At 48.6% G+C, this 27,994-nt stretch overlaps 1 protein-coding gene across 5 annotated transcripts; it reads right to left on the bottom strand.

The window, feature by feature from the left end:
* Positions 1-293: 293 nt before the first annotated feature.
* Positions 294-27,994, bottom strand: IFFO1 (intermediate filament family orphan 1). 5 transcript variants are annotated; one of them, XM_083719131.1, is made up of 9 exons: positions 27,065-27,994; positions 11,739-11,799; positions 11,552-11,647; positions 9,991-10,131; positions 8,911-9,095; positions 6,619-6,739; positions 3,411-3,506; positions 1,773-1,903; positions 294-1,099 (listed from the first exon to the last, which is right to left on the bottom strand). In XM_083719131.1, the coding sequence occupies exons 1-9, from the start codon at positions 27,886-27,888 to the stop codon at positions 997-999; spliced, it is 1,758 nt and encodes a 585-aa protein (XP_083575257.1). In that variant the 5' UTR covers positions 27,889-27,994; the 3' UTR covers positions 294-996. The 5 variants fall into 5 exon arrangements, with proteins under 5 accessions (XP_083575257.1, XP_083575258.1, XP_083575259.1 ...); XM_083719132.1 differs by having other exon boundaries at positions 3,411-3,503; positions 27,065-27,940; XM_083719133.1 differs by having other exon boundaries at positions 8,911-9,071; positions 27,065-27,940.

The raw sequence follows: 27,994 nt of genomic DNA, 5'->3' as shown, positions 1-27,994 counted from the left end.
TTTATGAATTGAAGATTAGGACAGAAAGTTGATAGAATATAAAAATTTGCGTTTGTGTAGGCTTGTTTCTTTCTTTCTCTCCCCCCCTCTCTTTTCTTTTCTTTAGCTTTCTCTAGATATTAACTTTGTTATGTTTTTATTGCATTATATGTTGAAAACCTTTAATAAAATTCTTTTGTGTTTTTTTTTTAAAAAAGAACAGACCGTGGCTTCCCATAATACCTGCACCAAGAGCTCCCGCGTCCGCAGCACCTGCCGCGAGGCTCACAAAATCTCACGCGCACAACAGCCCGTAGAAAAGGACGTCAAATCCATTTAATGTTCCTCTTTTCCAGACATAGCACATCGCAGACATTGTTTGCGCCGCGGAAGCGCGACTAAGCAGAACGCAAGGGCGGAGAGGCGGGGGGCGAAGGAGACCACAGCTCGTTCTTCATCCCCGCAGGAGGAGAGGCTCTTGCTGTCGGGGGGGGGGGGCAACGTGGCCTGGGGGGGGGGCGCGCTGCCCAAATGCACTTCTGCCTGTTCGGAGAACAGAGTCCAGCCTTTAAGCCCACTTGGCACCGAGATGAGGTTCACGTTTTGCAGAGAGGAACGGATCCAGTTCGGCTTGTGTGTGTGTGTAGCATGGGGAGGCAAGTCACATATACTAGGTGGCGAGGTGGGGGGGGCCCTTCCTGAGGCAGAACCCAGGAGTAGAGGATGCTATAAGGCGGGTGCTGCCCCACTAAAGCCCACATAAGTACAGAGGGGCAGAAGAGGAGAGGAGGAGGAAGAATGAAGGAACAGACTCTCCCGATGGCCGACTTATCTAGCTGCACCTCCAGATTGCGGAGGCAGGATTATGTGGCAGGACTCTAGAGGGGTGGGGCTCCTGGTTCCCTTCCGTCCGGCACAGCCACAGCGAGGGCATGGCTTCCCCCCACCCCACCCCAATGGCACGCTCACAACTCCTGGGCCAGGAGAGAGATGCAGAGGGGGCAGATTCCCCCCTCATTATCTTATGGAGGCATCGCTTGGGAGGTCACGATCGGACTCCTCCTTTTCCTCGCTTGGAGCCGATTCACTTTTCGAGACCGGAGTGAAAGCAGGAGATTTTCTGAAAGAAAAAAAGGGCGGGGTCACATGCGCACTAGGGCTGGGGGGGGCACACACACGGCGGGAGGGACCAGTGGGCGCCTGTAACAAAGGTTCGCGGCAGGCAGAGAAGGAAGCACAGGAGAGCGCTCTGGAACGGAGAGGGAATCAGTTTCTGGCTACGCTGGATGCAATTGCAGGGCACAGAGAGAGGGGGGAATGGGGGGGCGTGAGGGAGCTTCTTTGGGAACCTTGCCAAGCCCAGGGTTGGAAGGAATGGGGGGCACAGTACGGACATCCTCCCCAGGCCCAGCGCTGCACTGAATTTATTGTCCCATGAACCAGTGCCAAAAAAGCCCAGCATGTCGGCGATGCTTCTTTTTCTCCGGCCGAAGCTCTCTTTCGACGGCGACTGCGCCTGTCGGAACTGCGTCACCTTCTAGAGACACATGGCACGAAACACAACTCCTGTAAGTCTGCAAGGGGGGGGGGGTTACAGCCAATCACTCAGAATCCAGCCCAAATTTGCCTCCGCCTCCCGCCTGCCCTCCACGGACACACACACTCCCCTCCCCTCCCACAACAGGGAAGACAACCGACAAGGCCCTGCAGACACCCTCCCCCCGCCCACACCGGTGTACCCTTCCCACAGCAAGAACTAGGGCCTGGCCTAGATCCCCGCTAGAGGAGCTCACCTGTCTCCCGACTGGGTGATGAGGCGGCGGCAAGTCTCCATTTGCACGTCCAGGCCTCGCTTCATGCTACACATCTCCATGTACTCGTGCAGGTGCCGGTTCATGTCATTCTTTGCTGTGGCCAACTCCAGCTGAGGAAGAGAGGAGTTTCAGGGTCACTCATCCTGCAAATATCAATCCAGATCCAACCCATCTCAAAAAAAAAAAAGCCCTTTCCTAAGACTGTTGGATGCAACTCTTAACTTTATGTGATAGATAAAAGGTAAAGATAAACATAAGGGACGCGGGTGGTGCATGGGTTAAACCACAAAGCCTAGGACTTGCCGATCAGAAGGTCGGCGGTTCGAATCCCCGCAATGGGGTGAGCTCCCGTTGCTCAGTCCCTGCTCCTGCCAACCTAGCAGTTCAAAAGCACGTCAAAGTGCAAGTAGATAAATAGGTACTGCTCCGGCGGAAAGGTAAACGGCGTTTCCGTGCGCTGCTCTGGTTCACCAGAAGCGGCTGAGTCATGCTGGCCACATGACCCGGAAGCTGTACGCCGGCTCCCTTGGCCAATAAAGCGAGATGAGCGTCGCAACCCCAGAGTCGGCCATGACTGGACCTAATGGTCAGGGGTCCTTTTACCTTTTTAAAGGTAAACAAAGCTTTCAACTTTTCCCTTTTCTTGCGAGGAATCCTATTCGGAATAAGGGAATTTCCATTTAAAAAAGGAAAATGTTGACAGCTATGAAGGTAAAGGACCCCTGGACTGTTAAGTCCAGTAGAAGGTGACTATGGGGTTGCAGCGCTCATCTCGCTTTCAGGCTGAGGGAGCCGGCGTTTGTCCGCAGACAGCTTTCCGGGTCATGAGACCAGCAAGACTAAACCACTTCTGGCGCAACTGCAGCGGTACCTATTTATCTACTTGCACTGGCGTGCTTTGAACTGCTAGGTTGGCAGGAGCTGGGAAGGAGCAACGGGAGCTCACCCCATCGCAGACTTGAACTGCCGACCTTCCTATTGGCAAGAACAAAACAATTCCAAACTACAATTTAGAGCTGAATTGAGAAGCAGGAAGCCTTTTGGGAGGGAGACCTGTCTGCCCCTCACTATATAATCCCTGAGATATAGAAGCCCTTTCTTCCATTCTGTACTATCAAATGCAGTGAGGAGAAGGGGTGTTATATGCGGAAAACATTTAAAGGCCTGAGTAGATACACAGAACAAAGCTGCCCCTTTCCCCGGACTCCATTATTCACCCAAGAACTTGTGAGGGAGGCAATGGGATTCCCTCTGCCCAATGATCTTTGCAATTTGCCAGATGTTGGGACGGGCTTTGGTATAATATTTCACAATATAGCCCCCTGTGTGAGGCCAAAATTTGGCTCCCCCAAATGGATCTTTTCAATTGCGAATCTTCTCAATTTTGTACACCTTCGGCTTGGTGCCCTGTGAGGGTGAACCACCCTAAATTCGGTGCCGCAAGATGCCACTGATTGCCCACCTTAGGTGCCCCCCTGAGCTGAGCCAACCCCCACCAAGCCATGTGACCATCTAACCCTGATCCCCATGGGTTTCCTTCTTTTTCTGGTGGCGGTGGCAGGGAGCTAGTAGTTCACCTCCAGCATTTATTTCCTTGCACACTCTTCTTTCCCCCACCTCAATTTGGTCGATGGTTTCCTGATATTCCTTCTCCCTGCTTTTGAAGAGCGATTCTGTGTCCTTGATCACTTTCTCCAAACTGTCGTCCGGCTGCTGGCAAGGAAGGTGGCAGCGACCCCAAAAAGAAAGAAAGAAAGAGCAGTCGCCGTCCATCAGTGACACAGGTTGCAAAACAACATGGCGTCCATCGCCGCAGAAGGAGGACAGGCTACAGAGCGCATGGTGTTCACAGCCTCATTTACAGTGTGTTGACAGAGTTCAACGCTCCACCTGAGAGTCATGGGGGCCATCTGGGAGGGGGGCCAAGGGGCCTCGTCCCCCCACCAAAATGTTCAAGGAGGGGGCCGGGGCCCCTCAATATCCCGCAGTGACATGCGCACACCACACAACATGCTCACATCATGCGCGCAAGCTGTGCAGTGTGTGCACATGGCGTGAGCACCTCTCACGCCGCGGCCCCCTCTATTGCGGAGGCAAGCCGGCACATCTGCTGAGAGCACATAGTGGCGCAGAGGGCAGGAGCCAAACAACCCATGGTATTAGCTGAAGGAAGCTTCACTGGGTGTCAGGGAATGGTCGGAACAGGAGGAGTGGGAAGGGTATCCTCAGCCAGATCAGCTTCTCTCAGAGGAGGAGGAGAAGGAGGCGAACAATTTGCCCCCCTTCTCCCCAGCAGTTTCAGTAGGAGAGAGGGGAGAATGCTGCACAGCCTCCCCAGGAGTTGCCGAGCTACGAGATAGTGGAAGAAGAGGGGGAAAGGAGGGAACAGCCAGCAGAGACTTCCCTAGAGGGCCTGGGCCATCCCCGCTCCACTCAGGCTCGCAGGTCCAGCCATATTAGAGAACAGAGAATGCAGAGGGGTGAAACTTCGCGTTGGCGCCTGGGATGTTGCTGGGTCGCAAGGGGAAGGGCTCAGAGTAGCCAACACCTCTATTTGTGGAGAGACATGGATTCTAGCTTTGCAACCAGATGACTGAATTCAAAGGACTATAAAATACAAACTGCTTGTGATTCTTGCCTATGAAGCTACCAGGGGAGGAGAGAACTCTCCACGCCTGACATTGGGTGTCTTTTAATCTGGAGGGAATTGCTCCCAATCCAGATCAAGGACATTTCTGGGGAGAGAAATTGCGGGAAGAAACTGAGAGGTTACAGGGAACCAGGTAGAGGGCTTCTCGGTAGTGGCGCCCGCCCTGTGGAACACCCTCCCAGCAGATGTCAAGGAAATAAGCAACTATCCTACTTTTAAAGGACATCTGAAGGCAGCCCTGTTTAGGGAAGTTTTTAATACTTAATGCTGTATTGTTTTTAACACTCTATTGGGAGCCATGCCTGTGGTTTGCAGTGGAAGAAAAAGAGGTCCAATAGGCCTTTCTTTGCAAAGGGCCCAAATTGGATCAGGGTTTTTGACCCTCTCCTCTACCGTGGCCCTGATCCAGAAAGCGTTTCCTGTGCTTTCAACTTGCATTGCAAAATGGGAACTTTTCCTAATGCATGTTGGCCGTGAAATAGGCTTGGTCTGGATCAGGACCATAGTTTGAAGCAAAGAGATAACCCCCCCCCCCCCATCTTTCAATGCGAGGTCTCATTCTGGATTGGCTGGCAAGTTGTGAACGAAAACTACCCCCTACCCATGGCACACCCTCTGCTGCCCCTTTCTGTGTACCAGCAGTGATGGAGACTATTCCTTTCTCTTTCCCCCCTTCATTTTTAGGGCAGCGCTGGCTGTTGGCCTGCTGGGAAACAGATCCCAGGCCTCTGGCAGCCCTGCCCGCTTCCCTTGCTGTGAATGCCTTTAGGCCCGTTTTGGGGGCACAGAGGAATTACACAGAAAAGGAAACAGAGGTCGGACACACTGAAAAAGGGGAAAAAGTGTGAAGGGGGAACTAAATTGGGAGATGCACAAAAGGCAGAAGCTGCCACAGCAGTGTGCATTGCATGAGGCAAATTGTACTCTACAACATAGAGTGCAGTGCTTTTTTCCTGGAGGGACGAAGGATTACTCGTACCCCTAAACATTTTGTGAATCTAACGGAAGAAGAAACTCTTGTTTTTTTAAAAAAAGTTTCTTTTCTAGCACGGTGAATCGTCAGTTCCGTTGCTACCCCCGACTGCGGCTTCATTTCCTTTCCCGGTGTTTCCTGACTCTCAGACGGAAGCGAGCGTTTAATGTGTGAAGCAGTGTGGAATGTGGATGTGTGGTGTTTTACTGATGAAAGTTTGGCCTCATTGAGGAGCAGTATTTCAGTATGAGTAGGAAAATTACTATTTTTCATCATCACAGCTAGCAAAGAAGTGTAAAGTTAAGGATGACTCTGTAAAAACAAAAGATGGGACAATGGTGTTGTGTGATGCAGCGTCGTTTGTGGACAACGTGGAGATTTGAACTATAAAATGGTGATTTTTCTTGAGTACCCCAAACATTTTTTTTGGGGGGGGGTGAAGCGTGAGAAGGGCAACCGTTATTCCAGCATGGAGTGCGCTTCTAATATTGTGTACCTTCAGCCTTAGTGGGCCAGAGTTCGACAGCACCTGCTTCAAGATCTGTGGGCAAAACCTCTAAAAGCAAGGCTTCGCCCTGTGGCCAGGCCTCACACTTGCTTAGCTCACTGTTTGGGGAAGCTTTTAATGTTTAATAGATTATTGTATTTTAATATTCTGTTGGAAGCCGCCCAGAATGGCTGGGGAAACTCAGCCAGATGGGCGGGGTATAAATAATAAATAATAATTGTTGTTATGTACTGAAGTTCTCACCCTGGGCCAGCAGGGGGATACTGTAGATAGTTATGCAAATAAGGGATCGAGACGTTCAGTGATTGGATAGTTTTAGAAAATTGTTACAGTTACGTTGTACTGGAGCTCTATATAAGCAGGCTGACTGAACCCTTCAGTTCAGTTCTGTTCTGGCCTCTGAATAAACAAGAGCTGTTTGAAGAATCGCTGTGATATGTTCACCCACAACTTAACAATTATAATTATTCTTATTATTACTGCCCCTTCCTTAAGAAGCAAAACAAGGACACCTTCTTCTGCAAACCAAGGAAACCTATGAATCCCTTGGCCAAGAATTCTGACTGGTTTGGGTTTGGTTTTGTGCCCAACCTTCAAGCACGACTCAAAGCACCAACTCCACAACAATGGAGAAGGTCTTGCGCGGATATGTACGCTGACAAGAGGAGGCGCTTCAAAGAGGCCACTGGCTTACCTCCCCCTGTGCTTCAGCTGCAGCTATAGCATAGCCAGAGAAATCCTCCCACAGCAGCAGCGTTTCTTCAGTCTCCTCCCAGGTGAGGCTGTCGCAGTCATCTTCAAAGTCATACTCCCTCCTGGGGACAAAGGAACCGCATTATCAGCAAAGAGACGGTGGGCAGGCAGGCCCAGAATCAAGAGGAGGAGAGACTTTGCTACGTTTCCGTACTGGGACTGGCTAGCGAGGGACCATCCCAGCAACTTCAGTTCTGGGAGCGGCTGTCTTAGATGTTCTCGATCGGATCCCCAAGAAAGATGTTAAATTATTTTTGTATGCCACAACTGCTGCTCGTATTTTGTTAGCTAAAAAGTGGAAAACCCAAGAATTACCAACAATAGAAGAATGGCAGATGAAGATGATGGATTTTTCGGAGCTAGCCGACCTAACCGGAAGAGTCCGCGACCAGAAGGAGGAGGAGTATCAGGAAGAGTGGAATAAATTTAATGATTATCTAGTTAAATTTGTTAAGTTAAATTAACTGAAAACAGCTTGCAGATACTTAATTGGCTTAGGATTTTATTTATGTTAGGTGATGAATTAATATGTTTAATTCCATAATGTGGAGATCTAAGGATGTTAACGTTTAAGTTAAATTTCATAAGAATTGGGATTTGGAAAACCGTTAAAAGGACATGCAATGAAATTCAACCAAGGGGAAGCGAGGAAGTCACTTAACAATGTTAATAAGTGTAATTTTCAATAAGGCTATGATTTATGTTTGTTTGTCTTGTGTGTTTGTTTGTTTATAATACTAATAAAAATTTTGAGGGGGGAAAAACAGATGTCCTCGATCGGATGCTAGGTCCAGCGGCCACGACAGCTGCACCACCACCACACCACCCTTCAGGCAGTCCTTCATGCGATAAAGCTGGCTTCATCTAGCAAATGAAGGCTTTCATAAATGTGGCATTTGGATGGCATTTAGTTACTAATTTAGGGGGGGTGTCCCAAGAATGATTGTGACGATAAGGCAGACTGCAAGGAAGTCCTTTGCCTTTCTTGAAAGCACATGAGACAGCTAAATAATAATAATAATAATAATAATAATAATAATAATAATAATAATAATAATAGTAATTTATACCCTGCCCATCTGGCTGGGTTTCCTGAGCCACTCTGGGTGGCTCCCAACAGAATATTAAAAACACAATAAAACATCAAACACTAAAAACTTCCCTAAACAGGGCTGCCTTCAGATGTCTTCTAAAAGTCAGGCAGTTGTTTATTTCCTTGACATCTGATGGGAGGACGTTCCACAGGGGGGTTGCTAATACCAAGAAGGCCCTCTGCCTGGTTCCCTGTAACCTCACTTCCTGCAGTGAGGGAACTGCCAAAAGGCCCTCGGAGCTGGACCTCAGTGTCTGGGCTGAACGACGGGGGTGGAGACGCTCCTTCGGGTATACTGGGCTGAGGCCATTTAGGGCTTTAAAGGTCAGCACCAACACTTTGAATTTTGCTTGGAAACATTCTGGAAGCCAATGTAGGTCTTTCAGGACAGGTGTAATATGGTCTCGGCAGCCATTCCCAGTCACCAGTCTAGCTACTGCATTCTGGAGTTTCTGGGTCACCGTCAATGGTAGCCCCACATTATGCTCTTATAAGACCTATCCCCAGGATTATTCCTCCTTTAAATTAAAAAGAGGGAGCAAAACGTAACCACAAGGGTAGCACAATGTGGTGATGTCTAGATGTTGTCAAACTCCAACTACCATCAGCCACGGACAGGCCTGATGGGAGTTGTGGTCTGGCAATCTCAGCGGACAAAAGGGACACGGGTGGCGCTGTGGGTTAAACCACAGAGCCTAGGGCTTGCCGATCAGAAGGTCAGTGGTTCAATTCCCCGTGACAGGGTGAGCTCCCGTTGCTCGGCCCCTGCTCCTGCCCACCTAGCAGTTCGAAAGCACGTCAAAGTGCAAGTAGATAAATAGGTACCGCTCTGGCGGGAAGGTAAATGGCGTTTCCGTGTACTGCTCTGGTTCGCCAGAAGCGGCTTAGTCCTGCTGGTGCTGGCCACATGACCCGGAAGCTGTCCGCCGGCTCCCTCAGCCAATAAAGCGAGATGAGCGCCGCAACCCCAGAGTTGGCCATGACTGGACCTAATGGTCAGGGGTCCCTTTACCTTTTACCTTTAATCTCAGCCACGGAGGATTCTGTTTTGTCCCGTCCCCCCAAGGCTGGATTGGCAATCCCTAACCAGTAACTTGGCCCTACTTGAAGGTAACTCCAGAAGCAAGGGATTAAACTCACAGTTGGTTCAGCATCCTCTGCATCTCCTCATTGATGCTCATGGCTGTGGTTTCATCCTCTTCCTCCTCCTCGAATTTTTTGGAAGTCTCGCTCTCGGAGAGGGAGGTGTCCTCGTCGCTGACCAGCTTCCTCTCCCGCTTCCGCCCCATCGTGGCTGGGACCTTAATGGGAGACAAGTGCAGAGACTACAGAACGAGGTTGGGTTGGAGGTCGGAGGTGGGTGGGTGGAAAGAGATGGAAGGGGGAATGGGGTGGTGTAGGGTGATGTGGAGAAAGAGAGAGAGAAAGAAGGAAGAAAGGAAGGAAGGAAGGAAGAGAGCAAAAGAGAAACAGAGAGATCGAGAGAGAGGAGAGAGAGAGAGAGACGGGCTTATTATGACCAGGTTAAAGATGGTGCGATGGCTAAAATGCAATTTTTAGAAACCTCTTATTTTTGTAAATTAAAAACTAAGCAATGGAAAGATGGAATCTGATGAGGGTTCACAGTAAAGGGAACTCCAATCACACCCCAAAGATGGCGTTGGGAAGACAAGATTAAGAGAGAGGTGTCCAGAAGGAAAAAGAGGAAAATGCCGGGAATTACAGTTAAATTATTTTACAGAAAAGCTTCTAACTCGCATAGTTTTCCAGCTCAATGAAGAAAAGAAACAGACAACAACTAACCAACTGATTCTATAGGGGAAGCAAGAGAAAGAAGAGTGAGTGAGTGAATAAGACAAAGAAAGAGAGAGAGAAAGGGGGCGGGGAGGAGAGGGGAGAGACGGTGTTAGAGAGACACACACACAAACACTTCCACCATGTCTCCCTCTCCGGCTGCTTCCCTGACGGGGCCTGCCAAGAGACTGAGGTGGGGGGCCCTGAAGAGATGATGACAGGGACCAGGGTGGGGTGGGAGTACAGGGTTCCTACTGCACATCCTCACAGAGGGTCTCAAACTGCCTGCCGGTTTTCCCCAGGGGACGGAAGTGAATACATGGAATGAGGTTTGGGTGGGAGGGGGGTTCCATTCCGCCTGGGAAAGGTGGGGGGGGGCGCTGTGGCCCTTCCCCACAGGGAGGACGTGGGGCTGGTGCCTCTCACCTGAAACATTTTGATCATGTCCTCGCAGTTGCGCTGCTGGGCGACGTCACACAGTTTAGCCGTGATGTCAATGCGCCGGCAGATGTCCATGTCCACTTTCATGGCTTTCTCTTGGATTTTGGTATCGAGCTCGGTAAGATTCTGGCCCAGCATTCAAGAAAAAGAGGAGGGGGGAGGAAGAAAGGAAAGTTAGGGATCGTTACGTAAGGTCCTCTGTACCCTTATGAACGGACTGCTTGCAGATGGAGACTTTGTTTGGATCAATGTGACAATACAGGGGACCCTCTAGATACAAATTAAATTCATTCTGGAGGTCCGTCTGCAACCTGAAAAGTCCGTAGGCAAAGGCATTGCTTCTGTGCATGTGCATGGTGTGATTGAGTGCTTCTGCGCATGCGCGCATGGCGAAACCCAGAAGTATACACTTCCGGGTTTGCCACAAACATAACCCGAAAGTTACGTATCCAGAGCGGTATGTAACTACAGTGGTACCTCAGGTTACAGACGCTTCAGGTTAGACTCCGCTAACCCAGAAATAGTACCTTGGTTAAGAACTTTGCTTCAGGATGAGAACAGAAATCGTGTGGCGGCAGCGGGAAACCCCATTAGCTAAAGTGATGTCTCAAGTTTCAGGTTAAGAACGGACCTCCAGAATGAATTAAGTTCTTAACCTGAGGTACCATTGTAGAGGGTCCACTGTATTTGGAATGAGTTTATACAAAATGTAGTAGGGTATTAATATTTGCATATATATTAAGATAATAATATCACATTCATAAAAGAATGTGTGGGTCAGGGTATTTCCCCCCGTGTACATTCATATTTTTCCCCTACACAAATTGCTGCCTTTCCATTTTTCTTTGCTTCTTCTCCTTTTCTCCTGCATCACCAGAGATAAAGGAAGTTTCATTCATTCAGTCTTTACTGTCGTAATAGATGGGAGTTTTGGACCAACAACAACTGGAAGACCACAGGGACCCCACTCCATCCCAGCAACAGAGTATCCTCTGTGGACCAGGGTGGATTTTTATTTTTATATTTATATATATAAACCATATATATATGGTTTTTAAAACTTAAATCCGATTTTTTTGGTAACTGATGTTTGTTAACTGATGTGGTTAAACAATTAAAAAAAAACTTAGACTGAGTTTTAGTACACATTAAAAACTTAAAACAAATCCTTATTTCCTGATGAATAGCCTTTGGACTATAATGTAATTTAAAGAGAAAACTATCTTTAGAAAGATTTTTCCTCCAAAAGCATTTTTTTTAAAAAAATCTGATTTAAATAAAAAAGATCCAATTTAAATATTTTTTAAAATCTGCTTTTTTAAATTAAAAAAAGCATTGATTTTTATCCACTCTGCCTGGTTGTCAAGATGATACCAGCAAGAATGAGTCTTTCTGTTAAAAAAAAAGAAGAAGATTTAAATCGATTTGATGCAAATCAAATCCACCCTGCTGTGGACTATGCCAGTTGACATGTCTTCACTTGCCAGACATCTGTGGTCCAAAATAAACCAGGGTGCACATTTGGGAATGCAGTACATAAACTCACATTGCTCATCAGCCCCTTGAAAACGACCAGCTCTGCTTTAAGCTGCTCCACCTTCATCGCCAGCTCTTCCTGACACGCTTCTGCTTCTTGGGCCTCCTAGGGGAGAGGTAGACATATCGACAGGTCAGCGCTTGGAGAGACCCAGGCCCGGGGCACGGGGAGTCAGAGGGGAAGGGGTGATCCTCACCTCGTGCAGCTCAGTCACTCGGTCTTGCAGCTGAACGCGCAACGTATACTCCTCTTCCCACCTGGCGAGACAAACAGACCAAAGACATGGCAATTTGTTTTTGCACTGAGCTCTGCTGGGAGGAGGGACGCGGGGGGCGCTGTGGGTTAAACCACAGAACCTAGGACTTGCCAATCAGAAGGTCGGCGGTTCAAATCCCCATGACGGGGTGAGCTCCCGTTGCTTCAGTCCCTGCTCCTGCCAACCTAGCAGTTCGAAAGCACCTCAAAGTGCAGGTAGATAAATAGGTACCACTCTGGCGGGAAGGTAAACAGTGTTTCTGTGCGCTGCTCTGGTTCGCCAGAAGCGGCTTAGTCATGCTGGCCACATGACCCAGAAGCTGTACGCCGGCTCCCTCGGCCAATAAAGCGACATGAGTGCCGCAACCCCAGAGTCGGCCACGATTGGACCTAATGGTCAGGGGTCCCTTTACCTTTAGTATTCCTACACTGGGGACGTGGGCGGCGCTGTGGGTTAAACCACAGAGCCTAGGACTTGCCGATCAGAAGGTTGGTGGTTCATATCCCAGCGATAGGGGCCCCATTGCTCGGCCCCTGCTCCTGCCAACCTAGCAGTTCGAAAGCACGTCAAAGTGCAAGTAGATAAATAGGTACCACTCCAGTGGGAAGGTAAGCGGTGTTTCCGTGCGCTGCTCTGGACCCAATGATCAGGGGTCCCTTTACCTTTACTGCTGGGAGGACAGGTGCAACCCTCCCTCTGGCGAAACCGGTGCTGGCACAGGAAATTTTGCACGGGATTTGTGCCACGCGGGAGGGACTGGCACAGAAGCAGAGGCACCCCCTGGAATGTGCCGCAGTGACAGCTGGCAGGCTTTGCCACACAGGCTTTTAACCCTGCTGCTCTGAATTCACATCCCACCGGCCGAAAACCGAAGAGAGCAACCACAAACTATGTTTAGCAACTGCAAGAGACTCGCTACCCCAGAATAAACCACATCGACAGATGAGCCCTGCCTCTCCTTCCTTTGCTCTGCAGGATCAGGCCGCTGGGTATGTCTAACCTCATCAGTTTTTGGGCAGCCCAAGGCTTGCATTCCCTCTTCCTTCCTTCACAACTATAGCTGGCACTCAGCTGTCCCCCGGCCTAGCGAGTGGCATTTTACTGCTGCCAGATAGCTATGCATGGACGTGTGCTACACAGGGATTCATATAGCTATGGGGATATATTTGAACAGGTAATGACGGAAGATACATGGGAAAACAAATGTCAAAAGATTTTGAATAAATGGACAAGTTATAGGAATTGGATAGCACGGGGGGAAGCCAACCCAAGCATCCAAATTAGAATGAATACCGTATTTTTCGCTCTATAAGACGCACCGGACCACAAGACGCACCTAGTTTTTGGAGGAGGAAAGCAAGAAAAAAAATATTCTGAATCTCAGAAGCCAGAACAGCAAGAGGGATCGCTGCGCAGTGAAAGCAGCAATCCCTCTTGCTGTTCTGGCTTCTGTGATAGCTGCGCAGCCTGCATTCGCTCCGTAAGACGCACACACATTTCCCTTTACTTTTTAGGAGGGAAAAAGTGAGTCTTATAGAGCAAAAAATACAGTAATCTGTGCACATGGTTAAAAGATCTGAAGAGAGAACAATTTTTGGGGAGAGGGATTAAAGGGGAGGGAGGAAGGGGAAGAAAAAAATTAGGATAAATGAGTAGGGACAAAAGTATATACTGTTATGTATAACTAATAGGAGGAGGATTTTGATGCATGTTATTGTTACGATTTTCGACTGAATGATCTTTTTTTTGGTAAGTTATTTGACATCCCTGGATGAAAGTGTGATCATAAAGAATGGGGAAATAAATAAATAAATAAATAAATAAATAAATAAATAAATAATATAAAGCTATAGGGTCAAGTTCTAGGCCCCCAAGACTCAACCAACTTGGGCAGCAGTGGGGTTGGGAGGGGGGAATCCAACTAACACACAGTCCCAGTGGGAGAAAAGCCCAGCACCCTGTGGGTGATGCAGACTGTCCTCTCCAGTCACAATATCAAACATTTGAGGACCAAAGAGTGTGTGTGTGTGTGTGTGTGTGTGTGTGTGTGTGTGTGTGTGCTGGTAACTCCCTCATCAGCGGATCCACATGGATCAACTGTGGGAAGTGTGTGTCTGCTGCAAGCATATCTGAAAGAGAGAATGTATGTGGGCTGAGCGATATATCGTCCCAAACCAGTTTGAAGTCTGTACCTGTCATTTAAATTTGACCCAGTATTGATCCAAAGTAGATTCCAATGTATAGTTTGCGGAGTGAAGACTTAAACACGTTGCAGGACACCCCCCAAAACAGACCAGATAAATAAATGTATAAAGGTGGTATCTTTGCATTGCAAGTAACAGAACCTTGCTTTTCTTGTTGCAGAATGTGGCTTACCTGGTCCGAAATTTAAAGAAAACAGGAGCTTGGATGCTGTTCCTTTAATACGGCAATATTTTGAAAATAAAATTGGGGCGGTGATGGGGTGGAAAGAAATTAACATCAAACATATTTCCATAGTAAAAATTAATCATTTCAGCATAAAATGGCCCAATTTGCACTAAATGCCAAACCAAACTATGGCTTAGCACAAATGAAACAGGTTCCAAGAGAAAATATTGCTGTTGCTTTGCTAGTCCAGCTGCTGCCGCATTACTGTTTCTTAAACCATTATTATTATTATTATTATTATTATTATTATTATTATTACTACTACTATTTATTAGCACTGCACCCAAACTGAGCTCATGGCTTATCTCATTCCAGATAACTCAAGAGCTGTAGCCCAGGTTTGTTCTATGGTTTACTGTTCCTGGGGAACATAAACCAGGAATCTGGGTTGACACAAAGCGGTGCAACAGCAGGACAAGAGAAGGCGCAACGTGGCCACAATCCTCCCTCCAGAGGCCCATATCTCATGTGCAACAAGAAAGAGCAGTAGAAGTATTACATTTCTGGATCATTTCGTTTTAGGGAAGTAGGTTGGTTTAAAAGCAGGAGGAACACAAAATGTTAAGATTTCCACAAAAACATGCTGGCTGTAAAACTTTGGCTGCTGCTATAGAAACCATCTGTCCACAGCTGCACTGGCCTGGGCTGCTCTAGCAAGCCTACTGAGGTTTATCATTGCAAGAAGTTTTGCAATATTGCAGTTGAGTGCGACAGCTCACGTTGCTGTCCTGCTAAAGAGCCGCTCTGGGGTTTCACTGCAAACTGAGCGGCAGGGCATACCTTAAATAAACACCCTTATGCTTTGCTAACTCGAGCCGCTCCGGCAAAGATATGCTAGTTCATTCTATGCCCTTCAGATCTACTCAGCCACTGATGCTCCACATGTTGCATGTGGTTGGTGAAAAGAAGGTTGCACTTAGTGCATGGATAGTTCAGTTGGTTAGAGTGTGGTGCTGATAACGCCAAGGTTGCAGGTTCGATCCTTGTGTGGGACAGCTGCATATTCCTGTCTTGCCACCTGGTTGGTGGCAGCAGATTAGTGGTGTATGGGTCAATAGTCCTTGAGACAACAGGGGGCTCCGTACGAACGCCACAAAATCGCTTCCATGATCCCTTATGAACAATACCGCAAAATATCTGTGAGGAAGCAACTGAATAATAAAGTGCAGAGTGAGAAGGACTAGACTGAGATGCCCTCAAAGGCCTTAGAAGCACAGAACAGGATTGTCTACATTTTTTCTTCAAACAGCAGATACAGTGTGACGCGGCAGCTAAAAAAGCCAATGCAATTCTGGGCTGCATCAATAGGGGTATAGCATCTAGATCAAGGGAAGTAATAGTGCCACTGTATTCTGCTCTGGTCAGACCTCACCTGGAGTACTGTGTCCAGTTCTGGGCACCACAGTTCAAGAAGGACACTGACAAACTGGAACGTGTCCAGAGGAGGGCAACCAAAATGGTCAAAGGCCTGGAAACGATGCCTTATGAGGAACGGCTAAGGGAGCTGGGCATGTTTAGCCTGGAGAAGAGGAGGTTAAGGGGTGATATGATAGCCATGTTCAAATATATATAAGGATGTCACATAGAGGAGGGAGAAAGGTTGTTTTCTGCTGCTCCAGAGAAGCGGACACGGAGCAATGGATCCAAACTACAAGAAAGAAGATTCCACCTAAACATTAGGAAGAACTTCCTGACAGTAAGAGCTGTTCGACAGTGGAATTTGCTGCCAAGGAGAGTGGTGGAGTCTCCTTCTTTGGAGGTCTTGAAGCAGAGGCTTGACAACCATATGTCAGGAGTGCTCTGATGGTGTTTCCTGCTTGGCAGGGGTTGGACTCGATGGCCCTTGTGGCCTCTTCCAACTCTATGATTCTATGATTCCCCTCTATCACAAACCGCTTTTGGAATTCCTTGGTTCTTTGTATCGAAAGCATACCTGGCCAGTGTCTTACGGTCTAGGCAAGCAGCTTAAAGGTCTAGCTCAGGGGTCAGCAAACTTTTTCAGCAGGGGGCTGGTCCACTGACCCTCAGACCTTGTGGGGGGCCAGACTATATTTTGGAAAAATAAAATAAAATGAACAAATTCCTATGTCCCACAAATAATCCAGAGATGCATTTTAAATAAAAGGACACATTCTACTTGTGTAAAAACACGCTGATTCCCGGACTGTTCATGGGCCGGATTTAGAAGGTGATGGGGTCGGATCCAGCCCCTGGGCCTTACGTTTGCCTACCCATGGTCCAGCTGATATGAAGGGAATTTCTTGATATAGGCTTGCTGATGTGGAATTGATTCTAGTACCTTTGCAACTTTACTAAAGGGTGACCTAAAAATATTTTAAATAATAATAATTCCTTCCTCCAGCCCATTAATAAATGGTTTCAGAGGCAGAGCTTTTCTCTTGTGTTACCTGCAAGATTCCCATATAAAAGCAGGTAATTACACACACACACACACACACACACACACACACACACACAGCCAGGGGAGGTAGAAATGCATCTCATATATTTCATAACTAGATCAGCAACTGTGCTGTAATGCTTTGTGGTGCCCCACTAAACTGGCTGGAGAGATAGTCTTCTATGTGTAGAAATTGGGAGGATGAAGAATCTGCCCAGATGTTAATTTGATCTTTATCTCCAGGGGCTTTTATGAAAACTTGTTCTTCCCCTCTCCCAGCAACCTTTTAGTATTTCCCAGAACAAACTTGAAAAATTTCCTTCCTTCCAGGAGCAGCAGGCTGAGCTGGCATCTCTCATGGCCTAAAATAAGTGGAATTCTTTCCTGGCAAACCTCTAGCCAAATGCTTCATATGCCATAAGAGTTTGCCTGCTCACCCACCCATTTAGGACAAAAACAAACAGGCGATTACTCATGGTTTGGGGAGGAACACAGAAAATGAGGCAGAATATGAGAAAGGAAGGGTGACTCAGGGAGGCGAAATGTGGAAGAAGGGACAGGCAGAGAGCTTCTATAGCATGCTATCAAAACAAACGGCAGCGCAAAAGATATCTAGGTACAGTCTGCCTTTCTATGTTTAAAAAAGCATGAGAGATCTGCTTTTTGAGATTATGTGTTATAAAGGTAAAGGTAAAGGTACCCCTGCCCGTACGGGCCAGTCTTGACAGACTCTGGGGTTGTGCGCCCATCTCACTTAAGAGGCCAGGGGCCAGCGCTGTCCGGAGACACTTCCGGGTCACGTGGCCAGCGTGACATCGCTGCTCTGGCGAGCCAGAGCCGCACACGGAAACGCCGTTTACCTTCCCGCTGGTAAGCGGTCCCTATTTATCTACTTGCACCTGGAGGTGCTTTCGAACTGCTAGGTTGGCAGGCGCTGGGACTGAGCAGCGGGAGCGCACTCCGCCGCAGGGATTCGAACCGCCGACCTTTCGATCAGCAAGTCCTAGGCGCTGAGGCTTTAACCCACAGCGCCACCTGCGTCCCATTTATGTGTTATAAATAAAGCTTAATAAGAACTACAGCACATGCTTGTTATTAGGGGGTGGGGACTAGTAATATTAAGATATTCCAATTCAGGCTCCAATCCTGCTTTCAGACATGTGGCTCCTATCACCTAATAATCATTGCTATTTGGCAGTAAGCTATAATGGACCGTCCACATTATCAGGAGTATTGCATTTTTTTCTGCTTGCACATCTTGCAATGTTCCATCTATGTGGTGAGTACAACATAGCTGCCATAGGTAGAGGAAAATCCAGGCCCATACCCTCCAATATTTCTCCAGTGAAAATAGGGATGTCCTATATAATAATAATAATAATAATAATAATAATAATATTTATACCCCACACATCTGACTGGGTTGCCCCAGCCACTTTAGGCAGCTTCCAACATATACAGAAACATAATATAACATTAAACGTTTTAAAAAAACCTTTCCTATACAGGACTGTCTTCAGATGTCTTCTAAAGGTTGCATCTCCTTGGCTTGGGGGGGGGGGTAGCATAACTCCCTACCCTCCAACATTTCTCTGATGAAAATAGGGATGTCCTAAGGGACATTCTGGGATCAAATCAGAAACCGGGGCAGCTTCTGTAAATCTGGGACTGTTCCTGCAAAATAGGAGTACTTGGGAGGGTCTATACTCTTGTCCTCCCTCTTGATATTATGTTTTTATATATGTTGGAAGCCACCCCCCCCCCCCAGGGTGGCAGAGACAACCTAGTCTGATGGGTGGGGTATTATTATTACCATCGTTAGTATCATGGAATAGAATGCCCCTATTTCATCAGATAAACATTGGAGGATATGAGCATCCCAGAATGTGCTGCTTCCTCTTTAAAAAAGGGTCTAGCAGTCATTTGTACAGTCAAAACACTCATAATAATAAAGTAGACATAGTCAGAGATACCAGCAGAGTCTGTACCCATTTCCTGCCCACAAAGAGCAACACCGGCCTTTGAGAGTGGAATCTCTCTCCACATCCTGAGTTGTGTTGGTTGGCCCCAGCACTGAGCGACAGAATGCTAGGAATTGGTTTCAGTACTGAAAACTATTATTTCAATTCTTTTATCTCGGCTATTTCCACCCTGGCCCTTCCGAAATGATCTCCTGTTCGCTCTCTACTGGTTCTTCGGATCTGGGACCAGAGGACACACTCCGTGTCCCTCCTTAACCCAGCGTACCTTCAGCTTCCTTTGCTGAAAATGGGAGTAAACGCTTCCTAGGTAGCAACACCGATCTGAGGGTGGCCCACTAGAATCAGAAGGCGACTCTTTAGCCTCCTTCACATCCGGCCTCGTCTCCTGATCTCCATCCCGCATCGCCCGCCTCCACCTCCCGGTTCGCACTCTCATCTGCAATGCACCATTTCCTAATAATAGTCTCGACTGCAACGTTCCCTCCTCCCCACTCAGCCCAGCCCAGGCAAAGCAGAGCAGCCCAGACAAGCAGACGTTTCCTTGAGTGACCCCACAGCTCCCTCCTTCCCAGGAAGATGCTTTTGAAGCTGCAAGATGAAAGGGAGGGGCGAAAGAGGTACAGGGAACCGTTCCCCAAAGAGACCAAGCCGCTGAAACAACAGTAGGCCTTCCTGCCAACGATCCTTCATTCCCTCAAGACATGATCAACTCAGAGCAACAAGGGAAAGGATGGAACAGGAACCCTAAGAGAAAACAGCTGACTCCAGTCCGGGGCGTTGAGTCTGAACAGCGTTCAGCTCTTAGCTAGCTCCAGATTTAGAGTTTATCTACTTAGAATCACAGATTTGGAAGGGGCGACAAGGGTTGTCTAGTCCAACGCCCTACAATGCAGGAATTTTTTTGCCCAATGTGGGGTTCAAACCCGTGATCCTGAGATTAAGAGTCTCGTCTCTCATGAGCTATCCTATGGGTGAAGGATGCAAGGTACTTGTAATGTAACTCTGAGAGCAGCAAATTTCAGAGGGCTAGTTTGGAGGCAACAATAGCTATCATGTAATATGTCTACAGGGACACAGGTGGCGCTGTGGGTTAAACCACAGAGCCTAGGACTTGCCGATCAGAAGGTCGGCGGTTGAAATCCCCGCGACGGGGTGAGCTCCCATTGCTCGGTCCCTGCTCCTGCCAACCTAGCAGTTCGAAAGCATGTCAAAATGCAAGTATATAAATAGGTACCGCTCCAGTGGGAAGGTAAATGGCGTTTCCATGCGCTGCTCTGGTTCGCCAGAAGCGGCTTAATCATGCTGGTCACATGACCCGGAAGCTGTATCCTGGCTCCCTTGGCCAGCAAAGCGAGATGAGCGCCGCAACCCCAGAGTCGGCCACGACTGGACCTAATGGTCAGGGGGTCCCTTTACCTTTAAGATGTCTACAGGGCAGCTTAAAGTCTCCTATAAAGCTTTCATCTGGGGCATTTCCCAGATACCTCTGATGTTCCTCACTCACATGCCTGTGTTAGACTATAAGAATCCCCCTGGTGCATCATATCCGGGGCCACTTCTCTGTTTCCAGCTATAGCTGGTGGCTCAGAGAAGCTCACCAGCAAAGCATGGAAGTATCAGCTCTTTCTCCTTTGTCTCCAGTCCCTGGCATTTCCGATGCACACACAGATCTACAAGTGGGGGGGGGGGCAACAGATCTCCCTAGGGACTCCTGAGAATACTATTACTATGAGAAGCAGGGGCTGTTAAAGATCTCCCACAGATTTTCAGTGAATACTAAAGCTGCAATTATGGTGCAATTTTGAATTATGGTGCTGGAGGAGAGTCTGATGGACTGCAAGAAGATCAAACCTCTCCATTCTGAAGGAAATCAGCCCTGAGTGCTCACTGGAAGGACAGATCCTGAAGCTGAGGCTCCAAGACTTTAGCCACCTCAGGAGAAGAGAAGACTCCCTGGAAAAGACCCTGATGTTGGGAAAGATGGAGGGCACAAGGAGAAGGGGACAACAGAGGACGAGATGGTGGGACAGTGTTCTTGAAGCTACCATCATGAGTTTGACCAAACTGCGGGAGGCAGTGGAAGACAGGAGTGCCGGGTGTGCTCTGGTCCAGGGGGTCACGAAGAGGCAGACACAACTAAACGACTCAACAACAACAAACAACAACAAAACTGCAGTTCTCAGGATCCTCTGGAAGAATCTGTGGTAGTTAAAAATTGTATAAATCAATACAAGTTAGTGGTTCAGAGGTGTCCTCCTTTCTGTCAAAAAAAGGCGGGTGGGGGGACGGATTGCTCCTCTTCACCACTGCTATTCTCAGGCTGAGTGAAATACAAAGGAATTATGTTGCAAAAGAGTGGTCAAGTTTAAGGGCGGGGAAGCACACTTCTAATAAGTCTTTATTTTGTAATGAACTTTAATGAAGTTAGGGAGACTGAGCAGATGGCCTTTTAAAATCCCTCCCTGTTCCAAAAATGGTTATTCTGCTGGCATCGATGGTGCTCAGCCATTCTGCACAGTCATCTCAGTTCTCTGCATTGGACCCTTTGCCAGCTTTGCAGCTTTGCAAATTCCAACGCACACACACAGAGAAATCTCCGAACACCAAGGCATTTAGTGAATTCACTTTTCCCTCAGGATATCACAAGTGAGGGGAAGGAAGGGAAGGAGGGAGTAGTTCAATTATTAGGTCCCTCTTTCAGTAACTGGTTGGCTCCTGGATGATGCCGCAGGTCAGCATATTTTCCTAGTGTTTATTTAGTGCTATCCTTAATTGCAAAAAAGCTCTTTGCAATTATCATCTCGCTATGAGAGACGCGAGCATCGTACAGCTCGGCACAAACATTCTCTCTCACGTGCACAGCCCATGTGTCCGAATTCCCCATGTGCCCAGTGCAGTTCAGTGTTTCCAGCTGCTCTTCTGACTGGTCCTTCCCCTCTGTTTTTAACAACAGCACGGCTGAGATCGTTTAAGCAGGTGAACCGTTTGCTATCACTTCCTCTCTGTTACCAGGACAGCTGACCTCGGCCGATCACCTTGCATCAGGCTGCCGCTAAGGACACAGGAAATGGGCAGAATCAGTGCGTGCAGAGATATTGCAACCCTCTCTGTAGCTCCTCCTCTCTGGAGCAGAAAAAGACTCCCTGGTAAATTGTACTGTGCATTAGTTAATGGAAAGAAGATGCCATTTTGGTTTCTGCATCAGGCCCGTGTGTTGTAGGCTGGGCCCGTCGTCTCCAGGAATTTACCCCCAAAGCATCACAGGCACCTAGGCTGTGTACACATCACAGGCTCACAGAAGAGTTGGAAGGGGCCACAAGGGTCATCTAGTCCAACCCCCTGCAATGCAGGAATCTTTTGCCTAACGTGAGGCTTGAACCCACGACCCTCGTATTAAGAGTCTCGTGCTCTACGAACATGAACATATGAAACATGAATGAGTGGGGAATCTGTAATGGAAGCAAGGCCACGATGCTTTCCTCTTCTCACCTCCCACATTCACACACCCAAACAGAATAGGATCCCAAACAATACGTTTGCAAGGATGAACATGCATTTGGAGCAGAGGAGGAGACGAGGAAACGGCTAAGGACCAGAATCTGCTGCTTCTGAAATGGCCCGTTCCAAAGCTGTTTTTTCTCAACACATGTATGAATATTTAACTCCTGCCTTTCCACCAGAAACAGCTCTCAAAGGTTGGTCATGTAAATCCCAACAAGGATGACCTTCGGAAAAGCGATCCAGGCTTTATGAAGCCTGAGAGGGGCGGGGGGCGAGGGAGGCTCAGTGAGCGGCAATTGGCTCCATCCCATCAGAGCACTCACTTCTGATCCAGCTTTGCCGGGATTATCATCAGCTTGCGTCTTATCTTGTCTGGATAAGCAAGGAGGCCGTGAAAGGGAGCTTCACAGCCTTTCCGGCAAGAGAGGCAAACTTTATATTGCAAGGAGTAATGTCCAGTTCTGGGAAGGAAAGAAGATGAATCAGAGCTTGCCCAAAGGTGGGCATGAACAATGCTGATGAGCGCAGAGGTGGAGTCCTTTGCGGAGAGGATGCTTAGGCCTGGCAAAGAGTTGATTGAGCAGTGACATGACAGCCAACTATCTGAAGGGCTGTTGCACAAGCATTGGAGCAAACTTGCTTTCTGTTGCTCCAGAGGTCAGGACCCGGACCAATGCATTCAATTGTCAAGACAATGGATTTGGACGAAATGTTAGGAAGAACTTGCTGGTGGTGCAAGCTGCTTGACAACAGAATGGACTGCCTCAAAAGAAGATGGACTCTTTTTTTAAAAAGTACAGCCAGGATGGGCACCTATCAGGGATGTTGTAGTCTGAAGTAGCTTTCCTATATTGGACAGGGGGGGGTTAGCCTATTATGATCTCTGAGATGCCTTCCAACCTAATGTTTCTGTGATTATGCAGCTGTAACAATTAGGCACAGGGATTGTTAAATAGCAACACTATCAATGAAGACCAGGCAGGGATACTTCACAAGAAAGGCTCTCATTTAGCACTATGTATGCTCAGCACTTTAAAAATAATAATAATTATAAAACCCGTCCTAAACTGACCTCTGCATTGTGGAGGAGAAGAATAATTCCTCTGTTAACTTTCTCTACACTACTCATAATTCTTCTTCGCTTTTCTTAGCTAACCACAGTAAACAAAAAAGGTATGATATGGGAGCTTCAAGGCTGATCTATTTAAAAGAAAAAGTGGGGCAGGGAGAGAAGAGTGTTACTTGACCCTTTCTGCCCATGTTGTTTATTCAAATGAATGTGATGCGGGTGGTGCTGTGGTCTAAACCACTGAGCCTCTTGGGCTTGCTGATCAGAGGGTTGGCGGTTTGAAACCCCGTGACGGGGTGAGCTCCCGTTGCTCCTGCCCAGCTCCTGCCCACCTAGCAATTTGAAAGCACACCAGTGCAAGTAGATAAATAGGCACCGCTGCGGCGGGAAGGTAAACAGTGTTTCCGTGTGCTCTGGTTTCCATCCAGAAGCAGTTTAATCTTGCTGGCCACATGACCCAGAAAACTGTCTGTGGACAAACGCCGGCTCCCTCGGCCTGAAAGCGAGATAAGCCCCGCAACCCTATAGCTGCCTTCGACTGGACTTAACCATCCAGGGGTCCTTGACCTTCACCTTATTTATCCAAGTTAAATCATCCTCTGCATCCTGTCAAAGCTGCATTTAGTCCCATTGGGGGAGTGGGCAAAGGTTTTCCCCCCTCCTAAGTTTAAAAGCCACAAGGCAAGGGGTGAATTCAGCTGCGAATGTAGCACCATGAAAAGAGTTAAAACACCCCTTCCTCTGGTGCTTTAACATTTTTTTCTATGTTCTCCCATGGATCACCTCCTACATTTTAGGAGCAAAGGTTGCATGTTGCAAAGAAGTGGAGATGGTAGAAACGTGCACGACTTGTGCATCTTCCGCCTCACACTTCTTGTGAAACGTGCAAAGAGGGAGCTGGCACTTCTCCCTTACAGCAGCATGAGGGAACATCGCCACATCCACAGGGACATTTCACAACTGGTCACAATACGGAGCTAGGAGGCAGATGCACAAATACTTCTTGGCCAATTATAATGCAACCATCCTGGTATCTTTCATGCTTAAAGCCAACAAAAGTAGCAGTAGCCCCATTGAAAGAAAGAAAAATACTGTTTCTGAGCAGCTGCTCCTATGTTGTCCCTCTTACTCTTTTAAAGGATGCTTTGACAGGGATCTCTCTATCTCTCCCATGATCACAGACATTCACCAGCCTCTGCAGATGTACCTTCCCTAGTGTACAAAAGTGCATTGCAATTCATCAGTCCTCTTCCTGGCAACCCAATTGCCTGAAAAACTGCTGCAGGCACGGATTTTTAACCTGGTTCCCCTCACTGAAGCCCAGCTAGAGGCACCTGAAGTTCTGGCATATTTAAACATCCTGGAACTTAGCCAACCCTGCAAATCTTTCTACCTCTTCAAAGGTACCTATGTTTTCTTTTAAGCATCTGGTGCTCTGCTTTACTAGCACAAAGGACTCTCAAGGCAGCTTACAAGTTTGTTTGTTTAAACATGGGTTACTAAATAAAATGGAACAGAATATACCATCACTATAGCACAAAACAGAAATGTCGGATCAGAAAGAGTCTTCTTAGGAGGCTGGGAAAAATAAGGAAGTCTTCTTCGCCTGGTGCCAAAAGGGCAACAGAGTCGGCCCCAGGCAAGCCTCTCTTGGGAGTGAGCATTCAATGGCTGGGCACCGCGAGGCACCTTGATTCTGGTCACTGAAGGTGGCCTTCCTAGGAGAGTGTCTGAGAATGATCTTAGTAGCTGGCAGGTTTGAGTGAGACAAAACTCCCCACGTTTACGAAAAGGGAAGATGCATACCTCTTGCTCGTGTGTCACATGCTCAAAACATGACAACTCAGGAAAAAGTTATGGGTACCTGCCAGGAGCTGGGAGAGCAGGGTTCGAATCCCCACTCAGCCACGAAGCTCACTGGGTGACCTTGGGCCAGCCACCATCTATTAGCCTTGCCTAGCTGAGACTCCAAGACTTTGGCCACCTCAGGAGAAGAGAAGACTCCCTGGAAAAGACCCTGATGTTGGGGAAGATGGAGGGCACAAGGAGTAGGGGACAACAGAGGACGAGATGGTTGGACAGTGTTCTCGAAGCTACCAGCATGAGTTTGACCAAACTGCGGGAGGCAGTGGAAGACAGGAGGGCCTGGCGTGCTCTGGTCCAGGGGGTCACAAAGAGGCGGACACGACTAAACGACTAAACAACAACAACCTCACAGGGTTGTTGTGAGGATGAAAAGGGGAAGAGGAGAACCATGTGACCATCTTGAGATCCTTGGAAGATAAGGGTGGCATATAAATGCGGTAAATAAACAATAAATAAATAAATGAGCCTTTTCAAGTTGTGTGATCTTTCCCAATCTGCACCTGCACTGGAATAGTTTTAAATGTGTTTGTATGGTTTTTCCCTTGTTATTTGCCACCCTGAGTTCCTTTGGGAGGAGCAGCAGGAGGAGAAGAGAGAAATAAAACCTCTCTGATTCATTTGCCATAGCTTTCTCTGCTGCTTTCAGTAAAAGGGAATAAAGTTTTCAGAGAAAGGATATACCGGCATGTCGTGTGCAGCTTGGCTCCTTCAGTCTTCGCCACCAAGCAAAATGAAGCATCAAGAGGTATAAAAATGCATTTGTTCACATCCATCCCTTGTCACTCCCAGCCAGCGTCTAAATGCAGACCGCAAGTTCCTCAGGCCACAAAGCCGACATCTGCCGTTTGCATTTGCAGAGTGCTATGTGCACTGATGGCATTATATAAATAATATGTGGCTACTGCAAATAATAATAATAATTCTGCACACACAGAAGATCTTTAAAGGCTTGGGTTTCTGTGCCTTCTCTCCGCAGCAAGTCAGCTGAGGGAGCATCTGCGACACAGAACTCGCCCAACATTGGCTTTCTATACAAGATGGGGATGTTTAGGTACAAACGGGTAAAAAGGTAGTGGTGAGCTTTGAAGGGTTAAACTGGCGTCACACCTTAGTTATAGAAATCTGAAGTAGACGGGACTCACAAAACGCTTCAGTGTGGCAGGGAAGAGTTGCGCACAGCTCTTGGCCTAACTTCACTTTTCTCTCCCTTCTAAAAAGGAAAAAAGAAGGGCAGTGGCAACCGGGAGAGGTAATTTAACCTCTTTATAACTCTGTCCTGCCACACAGAGGAACCAATTGCTGGGGGCCGAGGTCCTTTCTGCCCACCCCCCTAAAATATTTGAGGGGGCTGTTGGGCCCCCCTAAAGTTGATGGGCATTGCCATTCAAATGGTGTGCATGCAAATTTGAAAGAAAGAAAGATGTTAATTGATTCAGTTAATTTTATAAGAATATTGGTTTGGGAAAACTGTTTGCATGATATACATGGAAATTCAACCAGGGGGATACGAGGCGGTCACTTAACAATGTTACTAAGATTGGTTCAAATAAGGTCGAGATTTTTGTTTGTTTGTCTAAATTTTTTTTAGAAATCTGATTTTAAAAATTGGGGAAAAAAATCAAATGGTGTGCATGCGCTGCATCTTGTGATCGATTATGTGGGGTGGAGCTTACCTCCCCCCCCCCCCAATATTTTATTCAAGTTGGCATGTTTGCTGACATGTGTGGAAAAAGCGAATCACGATGACTTGCACTGCATCACAATGTCGGGAACTGACGAATTTAGCAAAACTGAAAAGGAGAAGGAAGTCGTCCAACAAAAGCTGGCCTGGCCCGGAACAAAAACAAAAACAGTGGCAAACTAAGAGGCTCCTGCGACGGTAGCCCTCCTTCGTCGCCTCTTTTCCTAGTGCTCCCACCAGCCCGTCTCTCCCCCCCCCCTCCCTGGCACTGCCTCCTTGCCGGCTGGCGCCCACCCACCGCGACAATGGCTTTGCCCGCCCCGTCGAGCCCCTCACCTGCGCTTGTACTCATCGCGTTCCCTCTTCACCTTGGCCAGGACGTTGTAGAGCGCCCGGATCTCGGGGGTGATGGTGTCGATCTGCACCCCGACGCCGTCAGGGTGCACCCAGGAGACGCCGGGCCCCTGCACCAAGGTGGTCTCCAGGCCGGGCCCCAGCCGTCGAGCCTGCGAGAAGGACCAGATGGTGCCCGGCAAGAAGCGAGAGGAGGACGAGAAAGTGCCGCCGGGCAGCGAGGGCGACTGCGAGGAGGTGGGCGTGAGCGGGGCCCCCGGGTGGTGGCAGCTGGGCGAGCTCAGCACCCTCGACGGCGTGCCCAGCCCCACCGAGCGGGGGCTGCTGCAGCTGCTGCTGCCGCCGCCGCCGCCTCCTCCGACGCCCCCGGCCAGCGGGAGCCCCAGCGGGCGGATGGGGCCCACGAAGCCCGTCTGCACGGCTTGGTCCCGGCGCTGCAGGCTGCCCCGACGGGCGCCGCCTTCCTCCAGGGCCTGCTGCAGCTGCTTCTCCAGCTGCCGGTTGCGGCGCTCCAGCTCGTGCACCTTGGCCAGGAAGCATCGGAAGCGCAGGTTGAGGGTCTTGAGGACGTGGATGTTGGAGCCCAGGTCGTTGCGGAGCGCCATGGCGGCCGGCGGGGCCGGGAAGGCAGAGCCGGCGGCGAGGGAGGCCGGCGGGGCCAGCTCCCCGTCGAAGAAGTCCCTCGGGGGCTCGCCGGGAAGGAAGAAAAGGTCCGGGAACTGCTGCTGCTGTTCGGGCTCCGACGCCGCCAAGCCCTGCTGCTCTTGCTGCAGGAGGAAGAGGTTGGGGCCGAATAACGGGTTCATGGCTGCGGCGGCCGTCCAGGGGGCTGCGGCGGCGCCGGGGGAAGCGCGGGCTGGGCGGGCACACGCGCCCGCCACGGCCAATCGCGGCCGGAGGCGCCCGCCGGGC

The sequence above is a fragment of the Podarcis gaigeae genome (genome assembly GCF_964106915.1).
Source record: "Podarcis gaigeae genome assembly, chromosome: 17".
Lineage (NCBI taxonomy): Eukaryota > Metazoa > Chordata > Lepidosauria > Squamata > Lacertidae > Podarcis > Podarcis gaigeae.
This window is presented reverse-complemented; position numbering and strand designations above follow the sequence as displayed.